This window comes from Neovison vison, chromosome 12 (assembly GCF_020171115.1).
Source record: "Neovison vison isolate M4711 chromosome 12, ASM_NN_V1, whole genome shotgun sequence".
Taxonomy (NCBI): Eukaryota; Metazoa; Chordata; class Mammalia; order Carnivora; family Mustelidae; genus Neogale; species Neogale vison.
In genome coordinates, this window is record NC_058102.1 from 7,839,855 (window position 1) to 7,864,970 (window position 25,116).

At 39.6% G+C, this 25,116-nt stretch overlaps 1 protein-coding gene across 2 annotated transcripts in view; it reads left to right on the plus strand.

Annotated features, from left to right (window-relative positions):
* The first annotated feature begins 2,446 nt into the window (after nucleotides 1-2,446).
* SLC25A17 (solute carrier family 25 member 17) overlaps nucleotides 2,447-25,116 on the plus strand; it is a 42,373-nt gene continuing 19,703 nt past the window's right edge. The window contains exons 1-2 of one of the 2 annotated variants that reach the window (XM_044226667.1): nucleotides 2,447-2,884; nucleotides 24,490-24,550. In XM_044226667.1, coding sequence (XP_044082602.1) covers nucleotides 2,462-2,884; nucleotides 24,490-24,550 — 484 coding nt within the window. In that variant the 5' untranslated portion in view covers nucleotides 2,447-2,461. Of the gene's footprint in view, nucleotides 2,885-24,183; nucleotides 24,253-24,489; nucleotides 24,551-25,116 lie in introns of those variants that run through there. The other variant, XM_044226668.1, reaches the window with a different exon arrangement.

Consider the following 25,116-nt stretch of genomic DNA (forward strand, 5'->3'; position numbering starts at 1 on the left):
TTTTAAGATTTTATTTATTTATTTGACAGAAAAATCACAAGTAGATGGAGAGGCAGGCGCAGAGAGAGAGAAGCAGGCTCCCCGCTGAGCAGAGAGCCCGATGTGGGACTCGATCCCAGGACCCTGAGATCATGACCCGAGCTGAAGGCAGCGGCTTAACCCACTGAGCCACCCAGGCGCCCCCGGGGAGAGAATCTTAAGCAGGCTCCACGCTCAGCACAGAGCCAGATGTGGGGTTCAATCTCTGACTGAACTCATGAACTGAGCCAAAATCAAGAGCCTGATATTTAACATACAGAGCCACCCTGGTCCCTCTGTTACATTTTTTGCTGTGTGCTCATGATTTGTAGTGTTTTTAGTAGAAAATGTTATCTTGATCAAAATACTTGTGATTGCTGTGATGCAGAAGAATACATAGGATATGTTACCTGCTCTGGTTTTGTGCCCTACAAGTGGGAATTCTGATCAGTTATGTTTCATTCAATTAATATTGGTTGGACGACTGCCTTCGGCTCAGGGCGTGATCCTGGAGTCCCTGGATCGAGTCCCGCATCGGGCTCCCAGCTCCATGGGGAGTCTGCTTCGCTCTCTGACCTTCTCCTCGCTCGTGCTCTCTCTCCCTGTCTCTCTCTCTCAAATAAATAAATAAAATTTAAAAAAATAATATATAAAATAATATATGAAGAATACATAAATAATTACATATAAATATATATAAAAATAATAATCATAAATGTGTATGCTATGTAGCCCAGTATATTCTTTACGGGAGAGTGCTTCCAAGTTGAGTCAATGAGAAATCTGGGGCATCTGGGTGGCTCAGATAAGTGACTTCAACTCAGGTCATATCTTAGGTTCTTGGGATGTGCCCCACTGAATGGGGAGTCACTTGTCCTTACTCTCCCCCTGCTCTATTCTCTCTCAAATAAAATCTTACAAAAACAAACAAAACCTGGGGCCATCTGGGTGCCTAGTTGGTTAAGCGTGTGCCTTTGGCTTGGGTCATGATCTCAGGGTCCTGGATCAAGCCCCAAATCAGGTTCTTTGCTCAGCACCGAGTTGCTTTTCCCTCTCCCTCTGTGATCTCTCTCGCTTTAAAAGAAAAGTGAAAACAAAACTGAGTTTTTTGCTTAAATTTTATGACTGACCTCTGTTTCAGTGCTCAGCAAACTATTTTTATCTGCTGTTTGGACCTGCGCTTTTCTGTCATCCTAGGGAGTGTTGAGAGTATTCCTGGAAGCCATTCGTACAACAGGAGGACTAGCGGAACAGCCGTACATCTTCTCGTGTCCCCAGCTCACCTTTCACTTCCTTTGTGGTCAGCACCACCCCAAATGAAGGGGAGTTTAAGTGGAAAGATCTGACCAGTGGCGATTAATATATTTTATGAAAATTTGGTGGGGGGGTGGGAAGACTGGGTAAACATTGTTAGGGCCCTCTCCTGAGCAGTAAATATGGTAATAGGTATAATAAAGCATGGAGCCTGGCATGTGGTAAGCACTCAGGAATTATCACAAGGGGTATTTGAAGGGGAAACTCAGATGGTTCTGAAGCTGGAGAAGACATGCCAGTAGCACTCCAGAAGCGTGAAGTTGGAGTCCTGATACCTTGTGTCTCAGTATGATCTACGTTAGAGGTTGAAAGTGGTTTCTCCCGTTCTTTGTAGTTTTGGTTCTTTGCTTTAGAACATGTGAAGATATTTTTTTTTTTAACGTAAAGTACGTCTACATACATTAGCTTTTGTAATCTTTACAGCACTATTGTTGTATTAACGCAGGCACTTGAAACCTGGGCGACTAGGGGGCACAGTAGATTGCGCAACCAACTCTTAGTGTAGGATGGTGAGATAGAGCCCCCGTCGCCACCATAGGGCTCGGCGCTGAGCGGAGGCTGCCTGAGCTTCTCCCTCTCCGTCTGCACTTCCTGCTTGCGCTCTCTCAAACAAATAAGCAAACCTCTAAAAAAGAAAAGAAAAACCAAAGGGGTTAAATGAGTGTTCTAGTTGCGAACGAGTATAATCCCAGCATCTGATCACTTTGATCTCAAGCTCCATTTTGTCTTCCTACCACACGGGGGTGAAGGGGTGGGGTTTCAAGGTTGGAGAACCTTGCCCAATCAACATTTCCTTTCGGATAAATTTATTATTTGAGATTTTATTTATCTGAGATAGAGCGAGAGAGCACAAGCAGAGTGGAGGGGCAGAGTATAAGGGAGAAGCAGCCACCCCGCTGAGCAGGGAGTCCGACTGGGGGCTGGATCCCAGGACCCTAAGATCATGACTTGAGCTGAAGGCAGACGCTTAAGGACTGAGCCACCCAGGCGCCCCAAAATGTGACTTTAAAGACACTGTTGAAAGAAATTAAGAGTTAACTTGCAGGAAAATAGGAAGATCTGAGTCCCCATCTTGCCGGTTAGCAGCCTGCCTTACGGAGGGAAGGTGGCCATCTAGGCCTAAGTCCCGATGTTGAAGCACAACACCAGGCCCCCAAACTCGAGCGTACTCCGGTCAGACCCAGGGGAGGGCTCCTGGCTTTCGGTCACGGTGTTCCGCGTGACTGGGCTAGCGCTTCTCTGCCCCGCCCACGCATGCCCCGAAGGCCAATCAGAGCCGAGGGACTTTCCCAGGGTCGCCTCTCCCCTCTTCCCGCCCCCGCAGCCTCCGCGTAGGGGACTGGGCGCCTCACGACCCGGAAGTGGTTGTTCTCGAGGAGGCGGGACTGAGAAGGTGGGGCCTGTGACGCCTACGTCCCGGGCTCTGGCGCTTCTTTCCTCTACGCTAGCTGCGGCTCCTGAGGGAAAAGTGTTGCTGGGTGTGTGGGGAGCCGCAGCAATGGCCTCCGTGCTGTCCTACGAGAGCCTGGTCCACGCTGTGGCCGGAGCCGTGGTGAGGCGGGGTCTTCACGCCCGGGCCAGTGCGGGGTGTGGGGCTTCTGTGGGGCCAGTCCCGGGATATGGCTGGGGGATGGGGATGAGAGGGAGAGGGTGGATTGGTATCTGCAGTCGTGACTGTGGGACAAGGAGGGATGAGGCATAGGCGAGAAGATGCTGGAACAGTTTGGGGTGAGGGCCAGCACCCCTTCGCCCCTAGCTGTTGTGGTCTCTTAAAAATCTCTGGGCTATAGACAGCGATGATCCCTCATACCCACAGAGAGCCTGGAAGAAAATAATGGCTATTTTCTTTGCCTTCTGAAATTTAAAAACCAATCACCTCCGTTAAAGGCCACCACAGTACAAACTTTGTTTCACGGGGCTGGAGGAGAACATAGGTGTGAAGCTGTGTTCTTAGTCACGCGCTTACCTCTAACCTAGTTTCATACTCTTGCGGCAGAGGAGTGGCAGGATCTAGGATATCTCTGGCCAACATCGAAGATGCGTCTTTTTTCTTTTTTTTTTTTTTAATGTCAAGGTGAGAGTTGCGGTCTGCCACAGGTGTGGTTTACGGTGAGGTATGAGCGCGAGTCTTGGGTTTGTGGATGTCTCCGTTCCATTTGACGGCTCTCTCTTTTCCTTGACACTTGCCACTCTTGGCTTGGGTGACTTCCTCCTCTGGATGTCCTCCTAACTCTCTGGCTGCCCTTTCTCATATCCTGCGCCAGCTGTCAAGGTGCACCTTTAGCAGCTGGAATCACTGTGACTTCAGAGGAATATCAGAGCCCTCTCCTTTTAGTCAGCAAAACTTCCCCGAGAGCTCCCCTCTGTGCACACTAAGCAGGGACGATCCCCAACTCCATCATCAATTAGGTGACCCATAAACTTCACTTTACTAATCTGTAAAGCACGGGTGTCCCAACATACTCCACAGACTTGTTTTTAGAGTTAGCTGACACAGTACTTCTTGGAAGGGCCTGACTCAGGAGTCTTGGTTCATTTAATTAAACCAGAACAGCCTTTCAGCCCGTAAAAAGGTGCTCAAATGGAAGCTTACTTGACGTGATCTAGGATGGTCATAAAAACCCATGTGTCTGCAGTAGAGGGATTAAAGAGGCAGAAAGGCTTCAGGGGACTGAACTATATGAGACTTTAACTCTGAGTAGGAATGAGAGCTAGCTAGCTTTTGAAGGTTTTAAGCATCCAGTAACTTGCTGATACACATTTTACTGTATTTTTTTTTTTAAGATTTTATTTATTTACCTGACAGAGCGAGAGTGGGAACACAAGCAGGGGAGTGGGAGAGGGAGAAGCAGGCCTCCTGCTGAGCAGGGAGCCGGAAGTGGAACTTGATCCCAGGACCCTGGGATTATGACCTGAGCCCAAGGCAGATGCCCAACAACTGAGCCACCCAGGTGCCCGCTGATTTACATTTTAAACATGATCACCCTGGCTGCTCTGATGAAAGTAAACTCTAAGGCAGTAAAGGTGGAAGCAGGGAAATTGCCTGCTTTTATGTCGTCTCAGGCCAGAGATAATGGTGGCTTGGACTAGGATAGTAGCAGTGGAGGTGCTTAAAAGTGATCATTAACTTATAAGATAGAGTCACCAGCGTTTGATGGTGGGTCGGATATGGGATATAAAAGGTTGAGGTTTGGTTGACTCCCCAAGAGTTTTTGGCTTGAGCAAGTGGAAACATTTACATTACTGAGATAACAAAGACTATAACTGAGCCCGTTATAGAAAGATTGGTTTTGGACTAGTTCAGTTTGAAATGCATAAGAGTATTAATGGCACTAGATAAGTGGACTGAGAGAAAAGTATGGAAGACTGAGTGGGTATGCCAACATTAAGAGAGATTTCAGAAGTGAGATAGCCCCTGCAAAGGAGACTAAGGAAGGACCTGTTGGGGAGGAGGAAAACTAAGAAATGTGGTATCCCGAAAGTCACATGGAGACTTAGCCATTGGATTTATTAACTCGTTTCTCAATAAATCCAGTGGTTAATTGACAAGACACATGCTGGTAGATGGTGGAGTGAATAGTTGAAGTGTGACTAAGAAAGAATGGGAAGATGGGAAGTGTTTGTTTTCCTTTCTTTCTATCAATAAATGCCATTCATTCAGCACCTGTACAGAGTGCTTTCTATGTGCCATGTAGTGTTCTAGGTGCTAGAAATGTACTGGAGAACAAAGTCTTTTTATTCATGGAGAGTGCCTACCATTGGGGGAGTAATAACTGAGTAAACAAAAAATAACTTTTAGATTGTGTTAAGTGCTATAAAAGAAAAGTGTTGGCACACTTTTTCTGTAAGAAGATAAATGATAAATATTTTAGATTTTGTGTACAGTCTCTGGTGCAGCTACTGAGCACTGCCATGATAGTGTGACAGTAGCCATTGACAATATGTAAATGAATAAGTGGAGCTTAGTTCCAGTAAAAACCTGTTTATGAAACCAGACAGTGGATTGGATTTGGCTCTTGGCCTATAGTTTTCTGAGCCTTACTATAGAGAGTGACTGTGGGTAGAGGTGATTTAGCTCCATGTAACCTACAAAGACATTTCTATATTTTCTCTCTCCTTGTTGCCAATTTTTCTCCTGTTAAAGTTATGTTTGAAATTATGCACCCTGAATTTTCTATGGTTTTTCTTTCTTCCATAAGCTGTGTTAGATATCTAATACATACGCTTTTTAAGAATTTTTTTTTCTCTTGCTTCTCCTCAGGGCAGTAGTGTTCCTGGCACATATCTGAGAAGTTGCATTATGTTTTTGTTTTTTTTTTTTTGAACTGTTATGCTGAAGAATGTTCTCAAACTTTTTTTTTTTTTTTTTTTGCCAACCTTTGTGTTAAAGTTAAACCATGTAATGCAGGTCATTTCTTCTGGTTGCTACCAAAGGAAAAAAAAATTCACCACAAAAATGTCACTACAGTTGGTAAGAAAAATGGCATTTCTTTTAATGGTATAGTATTGTCCTGAGCATAGTGTTCAACCAAAGCTTTGAGATGATCAAGGAGAGTTGGTTTAGTATAGTGTTTAAAAGTACTTGAGTGCCTGAGTGCCTGACTTGAGCCAGGCAGCCTGGGTCAGAATCCTGTCTTTGCCTCTCAGTAGCTGTGTAATTTCTGTATAAACTCCAAGCAAGCCTGCCCAGAGTAGTTGCTTCTCCCCGAAGGATTGTTGGATCGTTGCTTAAGATGTTGATTTACAACCTTTTTGAGTTGACATGTTTCATGTTTGCTTATTTGCTTCCAAGTTCTACATTTCCACATCAAGTGTGGTGTTAAACACACACACACACACATTTAAAAATTAAAATAAACAAATAGTGATTTTGAGTGTTCCTGGCACACCTTGCGTTAACTGCAGATAATTTCAAGTATGAAAATGAGAATTGTACTGTTTCAGGAGAATGCTATAGCTCTAATGGATAACTATTACATGATAGAATTAATGACCTCATTCATAAACATTTCTCAAAACTTTGAGCATAATTAGGTTTATAATATTATATTTTGGGTTCCCATTAGATTAGCTTTGAAAGGCAGATTTTATTTGTAGAAATGTACATTTGTAATTAAAAGAAATTTTATTAATCTGCAATTTGAAAAGTGAAATTGGTTAGAATTGCCTAAGTAGGGTTTAGACACTGAAACAGACTTTGGAATTGTAATGCTAATAATTAACCACAGGACTTCTTTTCTCCCTATAGTTAATTTGAAATTTTTAAAAAATTGCATAATTTATGTTTAGAATAGGAGTTTGCTAGCCAAAATGAAACAGGAGGGTAATAAGAGACTTTTAGAATCAGAAAGCATGGCCAAAGGTCCTCATGTAAATCCACATGTGGGGAACTTAAAATTAGTTCTGACAAAGCTGGTATAAAAGGTGAGAGATAGGAGAAGCCTATGTAGTTGGGGAATCTCATACTATGCCAAGAAGTTTGGGTTAAATTTTATCAGAAACAGTGTTTGTTCAAATTGGTTGTGTCTTCCTCATTATGTTTTCTTTATATACAAGTAAACATTTACAAATAGATTTTTTTGTTTATATAACTGGTATTATAGCATATCATATCATGGGGGTTTTGGTGTTTGTTTCTGAATATAAAGCATTTCCCTGTGTGTATCAGTTAAGGCTCTCTGGTTGCAAGCTGGAGAAACAGCCTCTGGGTAATTTAACAAAAAGAAAGTTTATTGGCAGGCTCTTTGGGAGCTCCCAGGATCAGTGTGGGGGCTGAGGACTTGAAGTAGGAAAGAACCAACATGCTCCACTGGAGAGTGTTGGGCACCACTAGTGGAATCAGTGGATTTTGTCGCTTACAGTATTCTGCTCAAGATTTAAAGTCATGGGAGAGTCCCTGTTAGCTGTGCTCTGGGTTATGTGCCCAGGCCTTGACTGTAATGGATGGGGAAAGGGTCTCTCAAAAGGAGCCTTCCAGAACTCTTCAGCTAGTGTAGCAGAGGGTAGGACCATCCTACCAAAATTGTACACAGTGGGAGGAGGTAAAGATCAGACTGCCCTTAGGAAGAGAAATGATGCCATGTGGCTCAAAACATCAGAAATCTACTATATCATGTCATTACAAAGATTTCAAAAAGTATTTTTTTAACACAAAATATCTATCATATGAGTATTCTATAATTTATTTATGGACATATACATTGTTTCTAACTTTTCACTGTGGTTAAACACTCAGTGCAATGTAAATGTTAATGGGGCCTCCCACACCTGCTTATGAAGACTCTGGAAATGCTTAGTAAAGTGATTTCCATAATGTCACTCCTTAATTGATAGATTAGAAACAAGACCCTCTATATCCAGATTCAATTTAGTTAACTCAGACTCTAATTTGTAAAATGTCTATAACTTCACAGGGTTTTGTGAATATTAAATAACATGAGTAAAACAGCTTCTATACTATCTGACACATAGAACAGGCTCAATAAATGGAAGCTATTTTTTTTTTTTTATAAAGATTATTTATTTATTTATTTGAGAGAGAGAGACAGTGAGAGAGAGCATGAGCGAGGAGAAGGTCAGAGAGCGAAGCAGACTCCCCATGGAGCTGGGAGCCTGATGTGGGACTCGATCCCGGGACTCCAGGATCACGCCCTGAGCCGAAGGCAGTCGTCCAACCAACTGAGCCACCCAGGCGTCCCTAAATGGAAGCTATTAATCATTTGGTGCACAACTATGTTTTCTAATTTTCTGTGCATCCTAACTTGAATGAGTTAGTGAATTTGATGTTGTATTTATTAATATTTAGTACTTAGAATACCCCAGCTTCTTTTTTTTTTTAAGATTTTTTTTTTTAAGGAATTTCTACACTAAATGTGGGGCTTGAACTCACAACCCTGAGATCAAGAGTAGCAAGCTCTACTAACTGAGCCAGCCAAGCACCCCTAGAATTACTCAACTTCTTAACCCCCTCTCAAATCCGTTAACAATTCTGATAGGTAGGCATTGTGACAAGTGGTTAAAAGTGTGGGCTCTGAAACCAGACTACCTTGGGTTCCAACTCAAGTATGCTATTTACCATCTGTGTGACTTTGGGCTTGTTTCTCAACCTCTCTTTGCCTTGGTTTCTTCATCTGTTAAAAGGGGAAGATAATAATACCCACCTCAGGGCTGCTTCTAAGGCTTTTGGACTAGTATCTTTATTCTCACAGAGAGATAGGAAAATGAAAACAGGGATTTTATTTTATTTTTTTTAAAGATTTTATTTATTTATTTGGCAGACAGAGATCACAAGTAGGCAGAGAAGCAAGCAGAGAGAGAGGAGGAAGCAGGCTCCCTGCTGAGCAGAGAGCCCGATGTGGGGCTCGATACCAGGACCCCGGGATCATGACCTGAGCCGAAAGCAGAGGCTTTAACCCACTGAGCCACCCAGGTGCCCTGAAAACAGGGATTTTAAGTGGCTTCCAAGGTTATTACCAGTGAATTGGTCGTAGGCAGAGGGCCAGAATCCAGGTCTCCCCTCTCTGCTACTCTCTCTTCTCTCTGCTGTGCCTGGGAGTCTTCTCTTCCATGCTTCTTGTCCCATTCTTTCATGTATTTCAAAACCAAACTTTGAATAACCTTAGATTATCAGAAAGCAAGTGACATTAAATATTAAGTGTATATGTGTATAAACAAACTAGAGGCACTTGGACACTAACTGTTTACTGGGAGTATTTTATTTTTTATTTTTTTAAGATTTTATTTATTTATTTGTCATAGAGAGAGCACAAGCAGGCAGAGTGGCAGGTTCCCTGCTGGATGAGGAGCCCGATGCAGGACTCGATCCCAGGACCCTGAGATCATGAGCTGAAGGCAGTGCCTTAACCAACTGAGCCACCCAAGCGTCCCTACTGGGAGTATTTTAAACTACAGTTCTAACAGTTTATATGTTCAGTTCTCTTTGAAATGGTTTTCCTTTCCACAGCTGATTCATCCAGACCCAGGGTTTAAATCTAGTTGCTCAGATTCCCATAGAATTAACTTAGGTTGGTGTACATCTGGAGGGCATTATGTTGCTTTGGTTTAAATATCTCAAAAAATGGTGATTGAAATAAGTATTGTATTATCCTTACTTCCTAGCCTGCTGTTTTATTTCATTTAGGCTTCTGTTAAATTATGATTGAATCATTATGTAGCTTTTAGTCTTTAAGACTTCATTGCCTCACTACCTCCCATCCAAAATATATCTTGATTTCTTAGTAATCCTTTTTTTAAGACTTCATTTTTTAGAGCAGTTTTAGATTCACAGCAAAATTAAGAGAAGATGCAGAGATTTCCCTTATACCCCTAGTCCCCACACATGCACATCCCCCACCAGAGTGGTGTATTTGATGAACCTGCATTGACCTATCATAATTGCCCTCTTGATGCTGTGCATTGTATGGATTTGACAGCGTATAAGGACATGAAACCAGCATGATTGTATCATGTGGAGTACTTTCACTTCCCTAAAAGTCCTGTGTGCTCTCCCTGTTCATCCCTTCTGACCCCTTAATAAATTTTCCAGCTAACGGAGTCACTTCATTCCAGTTCTCCTGATCTTAAAGGTTCTTTTGCAGTCTTTATTGGAATTATTTTTCTAACCCTACTTGGCTTCTTTATGCTTGAGTCAGAAAAAGGTTAAATAAAGAAAACTGTTTGCCATACATATAACAGCCTATAACTTTATTTTTGAAATAAATATGGATTAATAGCTGCAAAAAAGTTTTAGAGTAAAAATTATCCATGTTATCTTGAGTCATTTATATTTTCTTCTGAACCTGAGTTTTCTGAGCTATAAAATGGGGACAGTAGCACTTCACTTACTGGGGTCTCCTGGTAACACTTGTGGAGCACCTAGGGCAGTGCCTAGAAAAGTGTAATAAGGCCATAATTTATTTATTTTTCAGATATATTCTTGTAAATATAGTATTTATCCCCAGTTTCAGAAATTCAATAGAATTGAAATTTTCTCTCACCTTGTATGGCCAACTCTACCCATTCACTTGTAGTAAATGATCTCACCTTTTATTTTCTAGATAAAATAGGGGCTACTGGGATGAGCTTTCTCACTTTTCCATTTTTTCTGATTACAGAGTCAATTGCAGTTGTACCCATATACCGTATATTCTCCTGGTCTCTGGAAAAACAGATGCATCCAGTCTCTGCTATCTTTGATCTTGATTCTCTCCCCTCACCCCATCCCTAAATCTCTTTTGGAACTTTATTCCATTAATTTTCTCCTCTTGCCTATAGCTTTAACCTTTCTCCAATGTTTGCTTCCCTTCAGTCCTCAAACATGCTTAGCCCTGTCCTGTCAAACCAGTCTGTCTGGAGACTGCCTTTTTCTTAGCTGCTGCTGGTGGTTCTCCTGTTTACTTAAAGGATATTCTGTACTTCCTGAATTTGTTTAACTACTCTGTCTCTATGTATTTAGTAAACTAAACAATTGAAAATACAAAACAGACATAAAATAGCTACCTGTGTATCTCTATCCACTTTAAGTGTGAGAGTTAGCTTGATGGCTTTATCAATGGGAAAGACTCATATTAACTCTGATTAGATGAATAACATTTTTTAATATCAGTGCCACAGTAAGGAGCTTTCAGTCTTTGGAATTTCATTAGCTCAAGATCTACCCCTGAAAATGTATTTAGTTGTTTTTCTTTCTTTTTCAAATAACTTTCAGCCTGGTAATGCCACATACTCCCATCAGGAGAAGCTGTATACTGATTTCAGTGGTGGTGTGACTCAACCACCATTTCTAGACTCCTCTCTGAAAATTGACTTTGGAACTGGCATTGCATTTTTTGACGGTGTTTCACCCTTCATTGGTAAATTAACATTTTGGAAATGGTTGAATTTGGTGACTCGGTTGGTAAGCTAACCCAAACATCATTATACTTAAAGGCATGATACTCTGTTCCTGTATTTATGCATGTCTTTTAACAAGATACCTGTGTAGAAAGGATCTAAATTCAGATTTCCGGCTTTTTTTTTCTTCTTGATTTTGTCATTTACCTAATTTTCATATCCAGGGTAAAATGGTAGCTATTTTATGTCTGTTTTTTATTTTCATTTGTTTAGTTTACTAAATTTTATAAATTTTTCAGAGGCAGGGTATTAAGTTAGATTTTCACTTGTGAAATATTCAAGGAACATAAAAGAGTGGTTGGTGTTAGACACTATAAGTAATAGATTTGAAATGTGAAGAAGTAGAATTTAAAATGTAAACCTGCCCTTATACAATCACCCAATAAGCCTGGAATCCAAAAGGAATATTCTGTAGAGATGAATGGAAAATTATCTTACTCCTCCTCAGGAATATTAGCAATCTCCAACCTGGGCAGTGAGAAATCACCACTGAGTTTTTGTTTTGTTTTGTTTTGTTTTTTTAAGATTTTGTTTATTTATTTGACAGACAGAAATCACAAGTAGCCAGAGAGGCACGCAGAGAGAGAGAGTGGAAGCAGGCTTCCTGCTGAGCAGAGAACCTGATACAGGGCTCAATTCCAGGACCCTGAGATCATGACCTGAGCCAAAGGCAGAGGCTTAACCCACTGAGCCACCCAGGCGCCCTCACCACTGAGATTTTGAAGCCACAAACCCTCTCTTAGGTTGCAGCTTGAATTCTCACTACTTGCATCATTTGAAAACCTGAAGCGAATAATTTAACTTAGAATGATTCTAGGTTGGTGGGACCCCAGAGTGTCTGGTAGAAATACTTTCCAGACGTACTTATCTTTAGAAGGTTTAAAAGAATGCCCAAAAACAAAATTCTAAGGTAAGTTCAATCCAAACTAACTAAACTCACAGAGAAACAAGGCACTGTGAACAAGAGCAGTAGCAGATAACAGCAATAATCAGAAAATGGAATGTTCAATCACAATCTTAAAAAGCTATTTCAGGGGCGCCTGGGTGGCTCAGTGAGTTAAGCCGCTGCCTTCAGCTCAGGTCATGATCTCAGGGTCCTGGGATCGTGTCCCACATCGGGCTCTCTGCTCAGCAGGGGGCCTGCTTTCCTTCCTCTCTCTGCCTGCCTCTCTGCCTACTTGTCCTACTTGTGATTTCTCTCTGTCAAATAAATAAATAAAATCTTTTAAAAAAAAAAAAAGCTATTTCATATGCATAAGGAAATAAAAGAAAGGCTAGAAAATATGTGTGAGGAACAAGAAACTAAGATTGGCTGAGCATATTTGAAAGTTAACCAAATAGAATATCTAGAAATGAAAAGTAAGATAACTGAAATTTGAAAGTGGATTCATGATAGTCATGGGAATACTGAAAACTTATTTAAACAAAACCACAGCTCTTAGAAAGATAGGACAAGAAGGCAGAAGGGAATAAAACAGAGCTAAATTCTCACCCTCCATAATGTAAAATAAATAATCTCTAAAATTGATGAATCAATCAGAAGATAATGGGATATTTTTTAATTATATGGAGATAGGTAACTTTCAAAAGAAACAGCTAAAAGAAGCTAAAATAATTGCCTCTGTGAGGAAGTTTGGGTAAAATGGAGAGGAATGGGCAGGAACTTCTGTATTTTGCCATTTATATTGCATGACTTTTTTAAACTATGTGCATCTTCTGTTTTGATCAAATAAAAATTTAAAGCTAAAATAATTAATGCATAGCTGTAAATTGATAATTGAGGCCAAGTGATGGATTCAAATTCCAAACAGGTTTATCAATATATTAGACACAACTGGAAATGGAATTAGTGAGCTAAAGGATAGTTGACACTGAATTATCATTTGCAATGATTGTAGTCAGAAAATTGTGGAGTGTTTATTTTGCTGAGAGAAAATAAGCTCTCCCTAGGATGCTATATCCAGTGAAAATCTTTAACACATACATGAAACAGAGACATTTTCAGACCATCAGAAACAGTTTGCCACTAGCAAGATCCTCATGAGAAATCCTGAAGGATATTCTTCATACGGAAGGCAAGTGATGCTAGATGGAAAGTATGAGGTAGAAGAAGGGATGAAGAGTAGAAAAAGTGGTAAATATTGCATGTATCTAGATCTAAACAACTTTAACTGTCAAATAATAACCCAGTGTTTTGTGGACATTAAAAAAGAAGCAAAAGAAGTTAGAATTAAAGTAGATTAATAGTTGCATGAAAGTGAGTGGGAGTGAATGGAATTAAATTTCTGTTGTTTGGGAGGAGGACAAACCTATTGAATATTTTCAATGATAAGTTAGGAATGTATGTCATTACTAAACAGCTTGTAAAATTTTATCATGAAATAACAATTGAATAAACAGCAGAAGTAAGAAATTAATGAAAACAAAACAAAACAAAAAACCTTTTGTCAAAAAAGAAAGCAGAAAATCTCAGAAAAATCAATATAGAGTATGTATGACACATAGCACAAAATAAGATGGCAGCTTTAAATCCAAATACATGTTAATGAACCAAATGCTTGCATTAAAAGAGAATTCACTAGATTGGTTTTTAAAAGGGAGAATGTTATTTATAAAAGATGCATCTAAAACAAAAGGATATAAGATGGGATGCCTGAGTGGCTCAGTCAGTTAAGTGTCTGCCTTCAGCTCAGGTTATGATCCCAGGGTCCTGGGATTGTGCCCTCCATTGGGCTTGCTACTCAGTGTGAAGCTTGCTTCTCCCTCTGCCTGCCACTCCCCTTGCTTGTGCTTGCTCTCCCTATCTCTCTCTCTGAGAAATAAATAAATTAAATTAAAAGAAAGGGATATAAGAAGTTCAAAAGTAAAAATGTGAGAAAAGACCGATCAGAGAAAAACAACCAAAAGTGATCCATCAATATCAGACAAAAATAGACTTTATAGTAATGGCATCAAAGAGAAAAAAGACTCAATATGTCAGGAAAATAAAACAGTTTTAAGTTTGCTTTCATCTAATAACAGTCTCAAAATATATAAAGCAAAAATTTAAGAAGAAATATACCAGTCATCAAAATGGAAGATTATTTTTCAGTAATTGATAGAACAGGTTGTGGGGTGGAGCTATGAAAATAGAGAATTGAATAATGTATTTGACAAACTTGACCTAATAGACATATACAGAACATTGTACCAAACAACTACAGAATACACGTTCTTTTCAAGCCAAACATAGAAAAGTTATCAAAAATGACCACTTACTTGGCTGTAAAGCAAAACTTAAGTTTCGAAAAAGTTTTTAAATAGAATGAAACAACATGAATTCTTAAACCAAGTGCAATTAAGTAGCAATCAATAACAAAAAGGTAATTTTAAAAAAAAGAACATGTATGTTTGGAAATTAAACATTTCTGAAACATCTATGGGTAAAAGAAGAAATCATAGTGGGAATAAGAAAATATTTAGAATTGAGTGATAGTGCAGGTAATGCATACTAAAACTTTTTGGTGGGGTGCCTGGGTGGCTCAGTCTGTTAAGCGACTGCCTTCAGCTCAGGTCATGATCCCGGAGTTCTGGGCCTGCATCAGGCTCCCAGTTCTGCAGGGAGTCTGCTTCTCCCTCTGACCTTCTACCCTCTCATGCTCTCTTTTACTTTCTCTCTCTCTCAAATAAATAAACAAAATTAAAAAAAAAAATAAATAAACTTTTAGGTACACTGGAGAATACAGATTATCATTGAAAAAGTTAAAATTTTGAATAAGTGAAAAGACATCCCATGTTCATTGATCGGAAGACAATTGTTAAGATGACAGTAGTTCCCAAAAGAATCTCCAGATTTGGTGCAGTCCTTACCAAAATTCCGGTTTGGTTTTTTTTGCAGAAATTGATAAGCTGATCCTAAAATTCATATGAAAATGAACAGCCAGACTAGCCAAAACAATCTTGAAAAAGAACAAAGTTGGCAGATTCATATTTCCCAATTTCAGAACTTAGCGCAGAGCTACAGTAATCAGGAGAATGTGGTACTAGCATAAGGATAGATAGATCAGTGGGGTAGAATTGGGAGTCCAGCAAATATATTCTTGATTTTTGTTCAATTGAATTTTGGCAAGAATGTTAACATATATCAATGAGGAAAGAGCAGTCTCTTTTAAAAATGTTGCAAGAGCAACTGGATATCCACAGACAAAAATATGAAGTTGGACCCCTACTTCAGACCATACACAAAAATTAAAATGAACCACAGACCTCATGTAAGAGCTAAAACTACAAAACTCTTAGAAGAAAACATGGGCATAAATCTTCATGACCTTAGATTAGGTAGTGGTTTCTTAGATATGACACCAAGTAATAAAAAGGAAAAATATGTAAATTGGATTTCATTCAAATTTAAGACTTTTCATGCTTCAAAAACCCCATCAAGAAAGTGATGAAAACAGAATGGGAGAATGTATTTATAAATCTTTTATCTGTTAAGGGTCTAATATCCAGAACATATAAAGACTGCCTACAACTCAATAATAGTCAAATAACCCTATTAAAAAATAGACAAAGGATTTGAATAGCCATTTGTCCAATGAAGATAAACAGAGGCCAATAAATACATGAAAAGATGCTTAACAGCATTAATTACTAGGGAAATCGAAATCAAAACCACAGTGAGATACCACTTCATACCCACCAGGGTGGCCTTAGTCAAAAGGACAGACAACAAGTGTTACAAGTTTATGGGAAAGTTGGAATCTTCATATTTTGCTGGTAGGAATATAAAACTGTTCAGCCACAGTAGAAAAGTTTGGTAGTTCCTCAAATTGTTGAACACTTATCATATGACCCAGCAATTCCAGTCCTAGAGAACTGAAAAATATACTCAAACAAAAATTTGTACACAAATACTCATAGCAACATTATTCATAAAGGAGAAAAGTGGAAACAACCCAAATCCATCAACTGATGAATGGATAAACAAAATGCGGTGTGTCCATACAACAGAATATTATTCAACTGTAATACAGAATGGAGTTCTGATTTTACAACGTGGATGGGTCTTGAAAGGAGCCAGTCACAAAAGAGCATGTATTATTTGATTCCATTTATATGAAATATCCAGAATAGACAAATAGAGACAGAAAATTGACTAGTGGTTGCCAGGATGTGGGAGGAGGCAAGAATGGAAAGTAGCTGCTAATGGGTAGAGGTTTCTTTTTGGGGTAATAAAAATGGAGTTAGAGGGGCGCCTGGGTGGCTCAGTGGGTTAAGCCGCTGCCTTCGACTCAGGTCATGATCTCAGGGTCCTGGGATCGAGTCCCGCATTGGGCTCTCTGCTCAGCAGGGAGCCTGCTTCCCTCTCTCTCTCTCTCTGCCTGCCTCTCTGTCTACTTGTGATCTCTGTCTGTCAAATAAACAAATAAAATCTTTTAAAAAAAATGGAGTTAGATAGTGGTGATAGTTGTCTTAAGACATTTAAGAATGTCTTAAAAACCAGTGAGTTGTGGGGCACCTGGGTGGCTAAATAGGTTAAACCTCTGGCTTCGACTCAGGTCATGGTCTCAGGGTCATGGGATCGAGCCCCGCATTGGGCTCTCTGCTCAACAAGGAGCCTGCTTCTCCTTCTCTCTCTGCCTGCTTGTGATCTCTCTCTGTCAAATAAATGAATAAAATCTTTAAATAAATAAATAAATAAAAACCAGTGAGTTGTAAAGAGAAGAATCTGAAGGACACAGGTAAAAATACTTAGAAATGAGTAGCCTTTAAATTAAGTTTGGGAAAGAAGAAAGACTTAAAATTAATGAGCTATGCATCCACCTCAAGAAGTTAGATAAAAGTATTAAAATGAGCCCAAAGAAAGGAAAAGGAAGGTAATAAAACAGGAAAAAATTACTGAAATGTTTTCAGTAATTATTTATTGAGAGTGAAAATTTGATTATGAAAACAAAACAATATGTAACCCTATATTTTTGGTAAAATAATGATCCCACCAACCCCTAAAATCTATAAGTCATAGTACAATTATTGTTGACTCAACGGTAAGGAAATACTCTATATTTCAGTGACTCCCAAATCTACATTTGTATCCCAGAATCTCTGTATCTTCAGACAAGTATCTGGCTACCTTCTGGACAATTTTTTTTTTTTTAAGATTTTGGTTATTTATTTGACAGAGACACAATGAGAGAGTGAACACCAGCAGGGGAAGCGGAAGCAGGAGAGGGAGAAGCAGGCCTCAAGACCCTGGGATCATGACCTGAGCAGAAGGCAGACGCCTAATGACTCAGCCACCCCAGCAACCCCCTGCTGGACATTTTCTAGTAGAAGTCTTTGAGGCACTTAAAATTCAGCTAATTGAAAGTCAGAATCATTACCTTCTGACTCAGAATTTCTCTTCATGCAATGTTTACCTACAGTTATGACCACACTGTATCACTGGTTCTTTAAGTCAGAAACCTGGGTGCCCTGCTTGAAGTTCCTCTTCTTCCTCTCCCCAAATATGTCTGATCAGTCACTAGAATGGTCCTTAATATACTTAGCAAAAAAAAAAAAAAAAAAAAAAACCTGTGACTTGATCCCTGCTTACCCCTAAGGATACTAATTTTGCTCTCTGTATTCTGACAACAATAGCCTTTGAATTTCCAGAATGTTCAGCATCCTTCCAGACTTGCACTTACTTCCCCTTTCAGCATCCTGTTGTATATTCTTTATGAACTATTTAGTATCCCTGTCATTAAAAAACAAGTCTCTAATAAATGATTAGTTCTGAGGTGTAAATTATAGGCTACATTTGCTCTTCTTAGAGTTATTTGCCTTTTAAAGAATTTCCTGATGAAGACAGTGACCGGCCTAAAGCTAGTTGATGTTTTCAGTTGCTTATGATGGTGGCATAATGCTAGTTCAAAGGGATATTAGAAACAAATGTGGTGAATAATTGTTTGTTTATTTTTAAGATTTTATTTATTTGAGAGAGATAGAGCACGAGCAGGGAGGAAAAGCAGGCTCCCCCCTGAGCAGGGATTCCCAGCAGGGGGGCTTGATCCCTGAACCCTGGGATCCTGACCTGAGCCAAAAGCAGGAGCTTTACCAACTGAGCCACCCAAGTGCCCCAATAATAGTTTGTTAATGATGTATGGTTTTCATATTTTATTGCATGTTTATAACAAAAGTTCTCAAACTCTTTGGTCTCAGGATTTCTTTATGCTCTTAAAAAATTATCGCAGACTCTGGGTGCCTGGGTGGCTTAGTTGGTTGGGCGACTCCCTTCAGCTCAGGTCATGATCGTGGAGTCCCAGGATCAAGACCTGCATCAGGCTCCAAGCTCCATGGGGAGTCTGCTTCTCTCTCTGACCTTTTCCCTCTCATGCTCTCTCTCACTCTGTCTCTCAAATAAATAAAATCTTTAAAAAAAATTATCACATACTCTGAAGAGCTTTTTATTTATTGTTTATAATATTAAACCTGTTACATGTTAACATATATAACATTTATTAAAAAAATAATAATTTTCCCCAAAATAATAAGAAGAGTGACATTGTTTTATATCTTTGCAAACCTTTCTCATGTTTGACTTAAGAGAAGATAGCTGGGGGGCCTGGGTGGCTCAGTGGGTTAAAGCCTCTGCCTTCGGCTCAGGTCATGATCCCAGAGTCTTGGGATCAGGCTCTCTGCTTGGCAGGGAGCCTGCTTCCTCATCTCTCTCTGCTTGCCTCTCTGCCTGCTTGTGATCTCTGTCTGTCAAGTAAATAAAATCTTAAAACAAAATAAAACAAAAAAACTGACAAGAGTGTTTTTTAAAAAAAGAGAGAGAGGGGCACCTGGGTGGCTCAGTGGGTTAAAGCCTCTGCCTTCTGCTTGGGTCATGATCCCAGGGTCCTGGGATCAAGCCCCACATCGGGCTCTCTGCTCTGCAGGGAGCCAACTTCCCCATCTCTCTTTCTGCCTGCCTCTCTGCCTATTTGTGATCTCTTTCAAATAAATAAATAAAATCTTTAAAAAAAAATATAGAGAGAGAAGATAGCTGGATCCTTGTACCTGCTTCTACATTCAGGCAGTTTCAGTATCACATATCATGTACCTTCTGGAAAACTTCATTACACTGCTGTGATAAAATGAGAAAGGAAAAGGCAAAAACTGTGATAGTATTCTTACGAAAATAGTTTTAATCCTGCAGATCCCTGCAGAGGGTTTGGGGACTTTCAAGGAGCCCCAAACCATACTTTGAGACTCTAGGCTATATGCTCTTGTATTCTGATGTCTTTAAAAAGTGTATTTGCTTTTTCCCCACTTTAAAACTAACACATGCTTAAAAAAAAAAAAAAAAACGAACACATGCTTGTTTAAAAAAAAATAATAATTATGTGGAGAGTAAAAACAAGTACACTTTTATATGTGGAAGAGAAGAGTTACGTTAAAAGACTGAAAAAGGTTGAGAATACTGAACAGTAGAACTAGTAGGAGTCCAAGAACTCTGGCTTCTAACTCTGCGCTGCCCCCTCAGGCTTTGGGCAGACCTCTTCACTACCCTGGCTCAGACTCCTTAGTTCTCAGGTGAAGGGTGTCCCCTGCAAGATGATTTTTTTTTTTTTTAAGATTTTATTTGTTTGACAGAGAGATCACAAATAGGCAGAGAAGGAAGCCTACTTGGGGGAAGCAGGCTCCCCGCCAAGCTGAGAGCCCAATGCGGGGCTTGATCTCAGGACCCTGAGATCATGACTTGAGCCTAACGCAGAGGCTTAACCCACTGAGCTACCCAGGTGCCCCACAAGATGATTTCTGAAGACTTTTCTAGCTCCAGGTGCCAGTGTGGTGTAGCAATTAATTCATTTCCCAAGACCTAATGGTTAAATGTCAGAGGGGGATGGTAGGAAATTGTGACGAAAAATGTTTGTTTTTGGTGAGACACCAGAAGGTTGTTTCTCTGGAAATGGATTCTTTTAAATTGTAATTAATGTCAGCAGTAGAACTCCCACTCAATTCTGTGGGACTCAAAATAATGGATTTATTTTTATGTCTCTCTGGCACAACAGTATTGTACATTGTGGTTATCTTCTCGGTATTTCGTGCCTTCTAATTTTATGTAAGTGAACAGACAGTCCTAGAGGAAAAAAAGCACTGAGTATTTATGATTTAATTCAGATTCTAAAAAGTCATGTGCTTATATAGCTTGGCATAAGACTCGCATATATAATAAATATTTTCCTTCAGGTAACAGCTGCTTATGAAAAGGAAAGCAGTCATCTGTGTGTTTGCTTGGTGAGGAGACAATTATAGCAAGTTCCCAATGTACAGAGCAGCTATGTTCCAAATTTATCCTTAGCATTTTGAATACATTTTTTCAAGGATATTAAGTTTATTTGTAGGTGCATATAATCATACATTAATTAACAAGTTTAGGCCTTATGCTATGCCTGGCTCTATGCTGAGTTTCCAGACTAGTACACAAAAAAAATTTGATGCATTAAATAGGTCCCATATTAGTACCTTTTTTCTTTCTCAGTAATTTTTGGTACTATATTAGTAAAATTTTTTTAAGGTTTTAATTACAACAGTGGTTAAGTGTGTGGTGTCTGGAGCCAAGTTGCTGGTTTTCAAATACTAATTCTGACACTTGCAAAGAGTAACTTTAGTAAAGTTACAAAACCTCTCAGTATCTTTTTCCTCATATGTAAAATGAAGAAAATACCAGTACTTAATCTCATCAGGTTGTTGTGAGGATTAATTTTTTTTAACTGTGTAATTCAAAATAATGTAAACTTAACCATTTTAAAGAATACAGTTCAGGGGCACCTGGCTGGCTCAGTCCGAGTAAGTTCAAGTCCCGTGTTGGGTGTAAAGCTAACTGAAAAACCAAAGCAAACAAACAAAAAAACCCACAAAACTTTAAAGTGTACAGTTCAGCAGTACTTAATGCATTCACAATGTCTCATTCCATAATATTTTGAGTGGATAAACTATACAGTCTATACATACAATCAAATATTAGCCATAAAAAGGAATGAAGTACTGATAAATGCTCCAAGGTTGGTAAACCTTGAAAGCATTATGCTAAGTGAAAGAAGCTACACACAAGAGGTCACACTTTGCACGATTGTTTTTATATGAAATAATGAGAATGGATCCATCCATAGAGACAGAAAGCAGATTAGTGGTTGTCAGGGCTGAGTGGAGGGGGAAGTGGGACGTGCCTGCTTGTCTTTTGAGGTGATGAAAATATGTTGGGATTTGATAGAATTGGTGGTTGCACAGCACTGTGAATATACCAATGGCACTGAATGATACTTTTTTTTTTTAAGATTTTATTTATTTATTTGACAGAGATCACAAGTAGAGAGGCAGGCAGAGAGAGAGGAGGAAGCAGGCTCCCCACGGAGCAGAGAGCCTGATGTGGGGCTCAATCCCAGGACCCTGGGGTCATGACCTGAGCCGAAGGCAAAGGCTTTAACCTACTGAGTCACCCAGGTGCCCTGAATGGTACTTTTAAATGGTTAATTTAGGATATGTGAATTCCACTTCAATTTAAAAATAATAAAGCTGCTTGATCACTTAGATTGGCAAAAATACTCTTAGACAACCAAAACCAAGGAGTCTGCTTAATCCTATGGGTTCCTACTTTTTCTGGCCTCAGTAGATTTCCCTTACTTTCCTGTGAGCTCAGCGAGGTATTTTGCAGCTTGTTGTCTAGGCCATCATATTGTTGCAAACTGAAACTCTCATTTCACCCTTAATTTTTGTTTTTTAAGATTCTTATTTATTTTAGAGAGCAAGAATATGAACAGGGAGAGGATGGACAGGGAGGGAGCAAGAGGGGGAAAGAATCTCAAGCAGACTGTGCCCTCGTGTGGGTCCTGACAGGGCTCAATCTCAGGACCCTGGGATGGTGAAACCTGATCTGGCCTGAGCCCAAACCAAGAGTCAGATGCTTAACCAACTTAGCCACCTAGGTCCCCCTACATGATACTTTAACCTATAAACCTTTTCTGTCATTATTAGTGATTGGAATGGGCAATGCTGAGTTTTGCTGAGTTTTGAGTCACCATCTTGATCCAGTCTTTCCAGTACTAATAAATTTTTTTTTTAGATCTTAAAAAAAAATTTATTTGACACAGAGAGAGATCACAAGTAGGCAGAGAGGCAGGCAGAGAGAGAGGGGGAAGCAGGCTTTCTGTTGAGCAGAGAACCTGATGCAAGGCTAGATCCCAGGACCCTGAGATTATGACCTGAGCCGAAGGCAGAGGCTTTAACTCACTGAGCCACCCAGGCACCCCCAGTACTAATAAATTTTTAAAAATTACTTAATTTTACTGATTTGAACTTTATGCTAGTCCTTGAGGAGGTAATAGACCGTTGAATTCTTAGTAATGACTGTTCTTTTTAGCTTGGCATACCATGTACTTCACTTAAAAATTTCAAGGTAAATAGGCAGGTTTTTCTAACTTAGGAAACTTCAGGTATATCTTTAAAGCTGGCAAGGAAGAGGGATGGAAATGGCCCAATTGTTTGAAAAAGTAGTTTCCAGACAGGGCTTTCTTGCCTAGAGATGCCCTGTTTATGCAGTACCCTACATGGATTTGTAGTACCATGCTGTGGGGGAAAAAACAAACAAAAAGCCTTCATAACCCAATAAACATTCTCCAGCTTTCCAGTCCCCATTTTTCTTGGAAATTGCCAGTGACATGAGCAAGAATGCTGGAAGCATAGGTCTGTAGACTCTAAGACTTTGTGGTCCAGTGTTTCTTGAGACATTAGATATTATCTAGTCCTCATTAGAAAGAACATTGGTGCTGGGAGTCGTCAAAAAAAAAGCACAAATTGGGCGCCTGGGTGGCTCAGTGGGTTAAGCCGCTGCCTTCGGCTCAGGTCATGGTCTCAGAGTCCTGGGATCGAGTCCCGCATCGGGCCCTCTGCTCAGCAGGGAGCCTGCTTCCCTCTCTCTCTCTGCCTGCCTCTCTGTCTACTTGTGATCTCTCTCTGTCAAATAAATAAATAAAATCTTTTAAAAAAAAAAAGCATAAATAACTGAATAGGTAACTTGAATAAACATTTTATTAAGGATCGATGTTCTACAAAGAGACAGTAAATATTTTAAAATCTAGTAGAGGAGCCATAAGCAAGTGTTGTGGGAACACAGAGGAACGAACATAGATGGGCAACGGGTGGTAACATTCAATCTGAGTTTTGAAGAATACTTTACAGGACAGTACAGTGTTCTCCGTTGTCAAGCAGGCTGACCTATTTAAATAGATAAGAGACCTGACAAATGTTTCTTATCCGTAAGGTTGACCTAATTTCCAGTTGTTATCATGATTAAAATATTATATGTAACCATTGTTAGATTAGTAGCCTAAAACTTGGATCTTATGCCTGAGAATATATACTAGTGGGTCTCCATCTGGGTTGAGACCATAAACCCACCTGAAGATTTCATCCCAAACTGTGGTTTTTATCTATCATAGGATTTTGAAAAGATTTTATTTATTTATTTATTTATCTATTTATTTAATTTATTTTAAAAACCTGGGGGCGTGCAGAGGGAGAGGGAGAAGCAGGATCCCCACTGAACAGGGACCTCCCCCCAACCCCTCAATGTGGGGCTCCATCCCAGGACCCTGGAATCATAACCTCCACCAAAGGCAGACACTTAACCGACTGAGCCATCCAGGCACACCTATCTGTTGTAGGATTTCTTGAATGGAAAGACTAGTTTGGGCCTCTGTCCCTGATATTTTTTTTGTCATTGTGTTACTCTGGATGAACAGATGGAATATTGAGCCGAGATTGTCCCTATTTTACTTAAAACACAAGCAAACAAAACTATTTTAAAGAGCAATATGATTTGTACATTCCCTTTACTTTGTGGTAAGTATATCGATTAAGCCAAGAGAATAGAAGTATGTATCTGTTTGATTACTGGATATTTTGGTTTGTAGGATTATCAGAGAGAGCATAGGAGCAGCAACTGACCTATTAAAGATTGAAAATCCATTTGTCTGCTGTCTTCTACTTATGTCCTGGGTTGTAAACCCCTAAGTTTGTCCTCTCCAGGTACCCTCTTCATTTTCTTTTTCAGTATGTGAGAGAGATTCTTTTTAGAAAATAAAATACTTCCGTTTAAGTATAAAACTATAGAACTTGAGCAGTAATAATCCCAATATTGTATATGTCTGTTCACTGAAAGTATGATTTGACTCCTTGTTAATAATGAACTTTTATTCACTTGAAAGTTTTGGCTTTTTGTTTTTAATGGAACCGTAATTGCTAAAGGCTTTTCAAACTTTCCAGGGAAGCGTGACAGCAATGACAGTATTTTTCCCCTTGGATACAGCGCGACTCCGACTTCAAGGTGAGTATCTTTTGTAGGCATCATAGTTTTTTCATTTGGTGTCAAGAAGCAAACATATTTTTCTCATAAGTTCTAAGTTAACATAAGGATAAAAAAAAAAAAAAGGATAGCTGTTTTGTTAACAATCTATCCTTGTCCATTTCCATTGACTTTACATACTGGTCGTCCTTGCTGTTTCCTAATTAACAGAGAGATGTTCATGGATGAGTCATAGTCTTAGCCACTCTTATCTGAAAAAACCTGAGTGGGTTTGCATTAATAATTTTGAATCATTACAGTTATTTCTAATAAACAATATGAGGTTTTTAAAAAGATTTTATTTATTTATTTGACAGAGAGGGAGATCACAAGTAGGCAGAGAGACAGGCAGAGAGAGAGGGGAAGCAGGCTCCCTGCTGAGCAGAGAGCCTGATGTGGGACTCGATCCCAGAACCCTGAGATCATGACCTGAGCCGAAGGCAGAGGCTTAACCCACTGAGCCACCCAGGTGCCCAACGATATGAGTTTTAAAAAAAAGATTTTATTCGTTTATTTGATAGAAGGAGAAAGATCAAGCACAGTGAGGG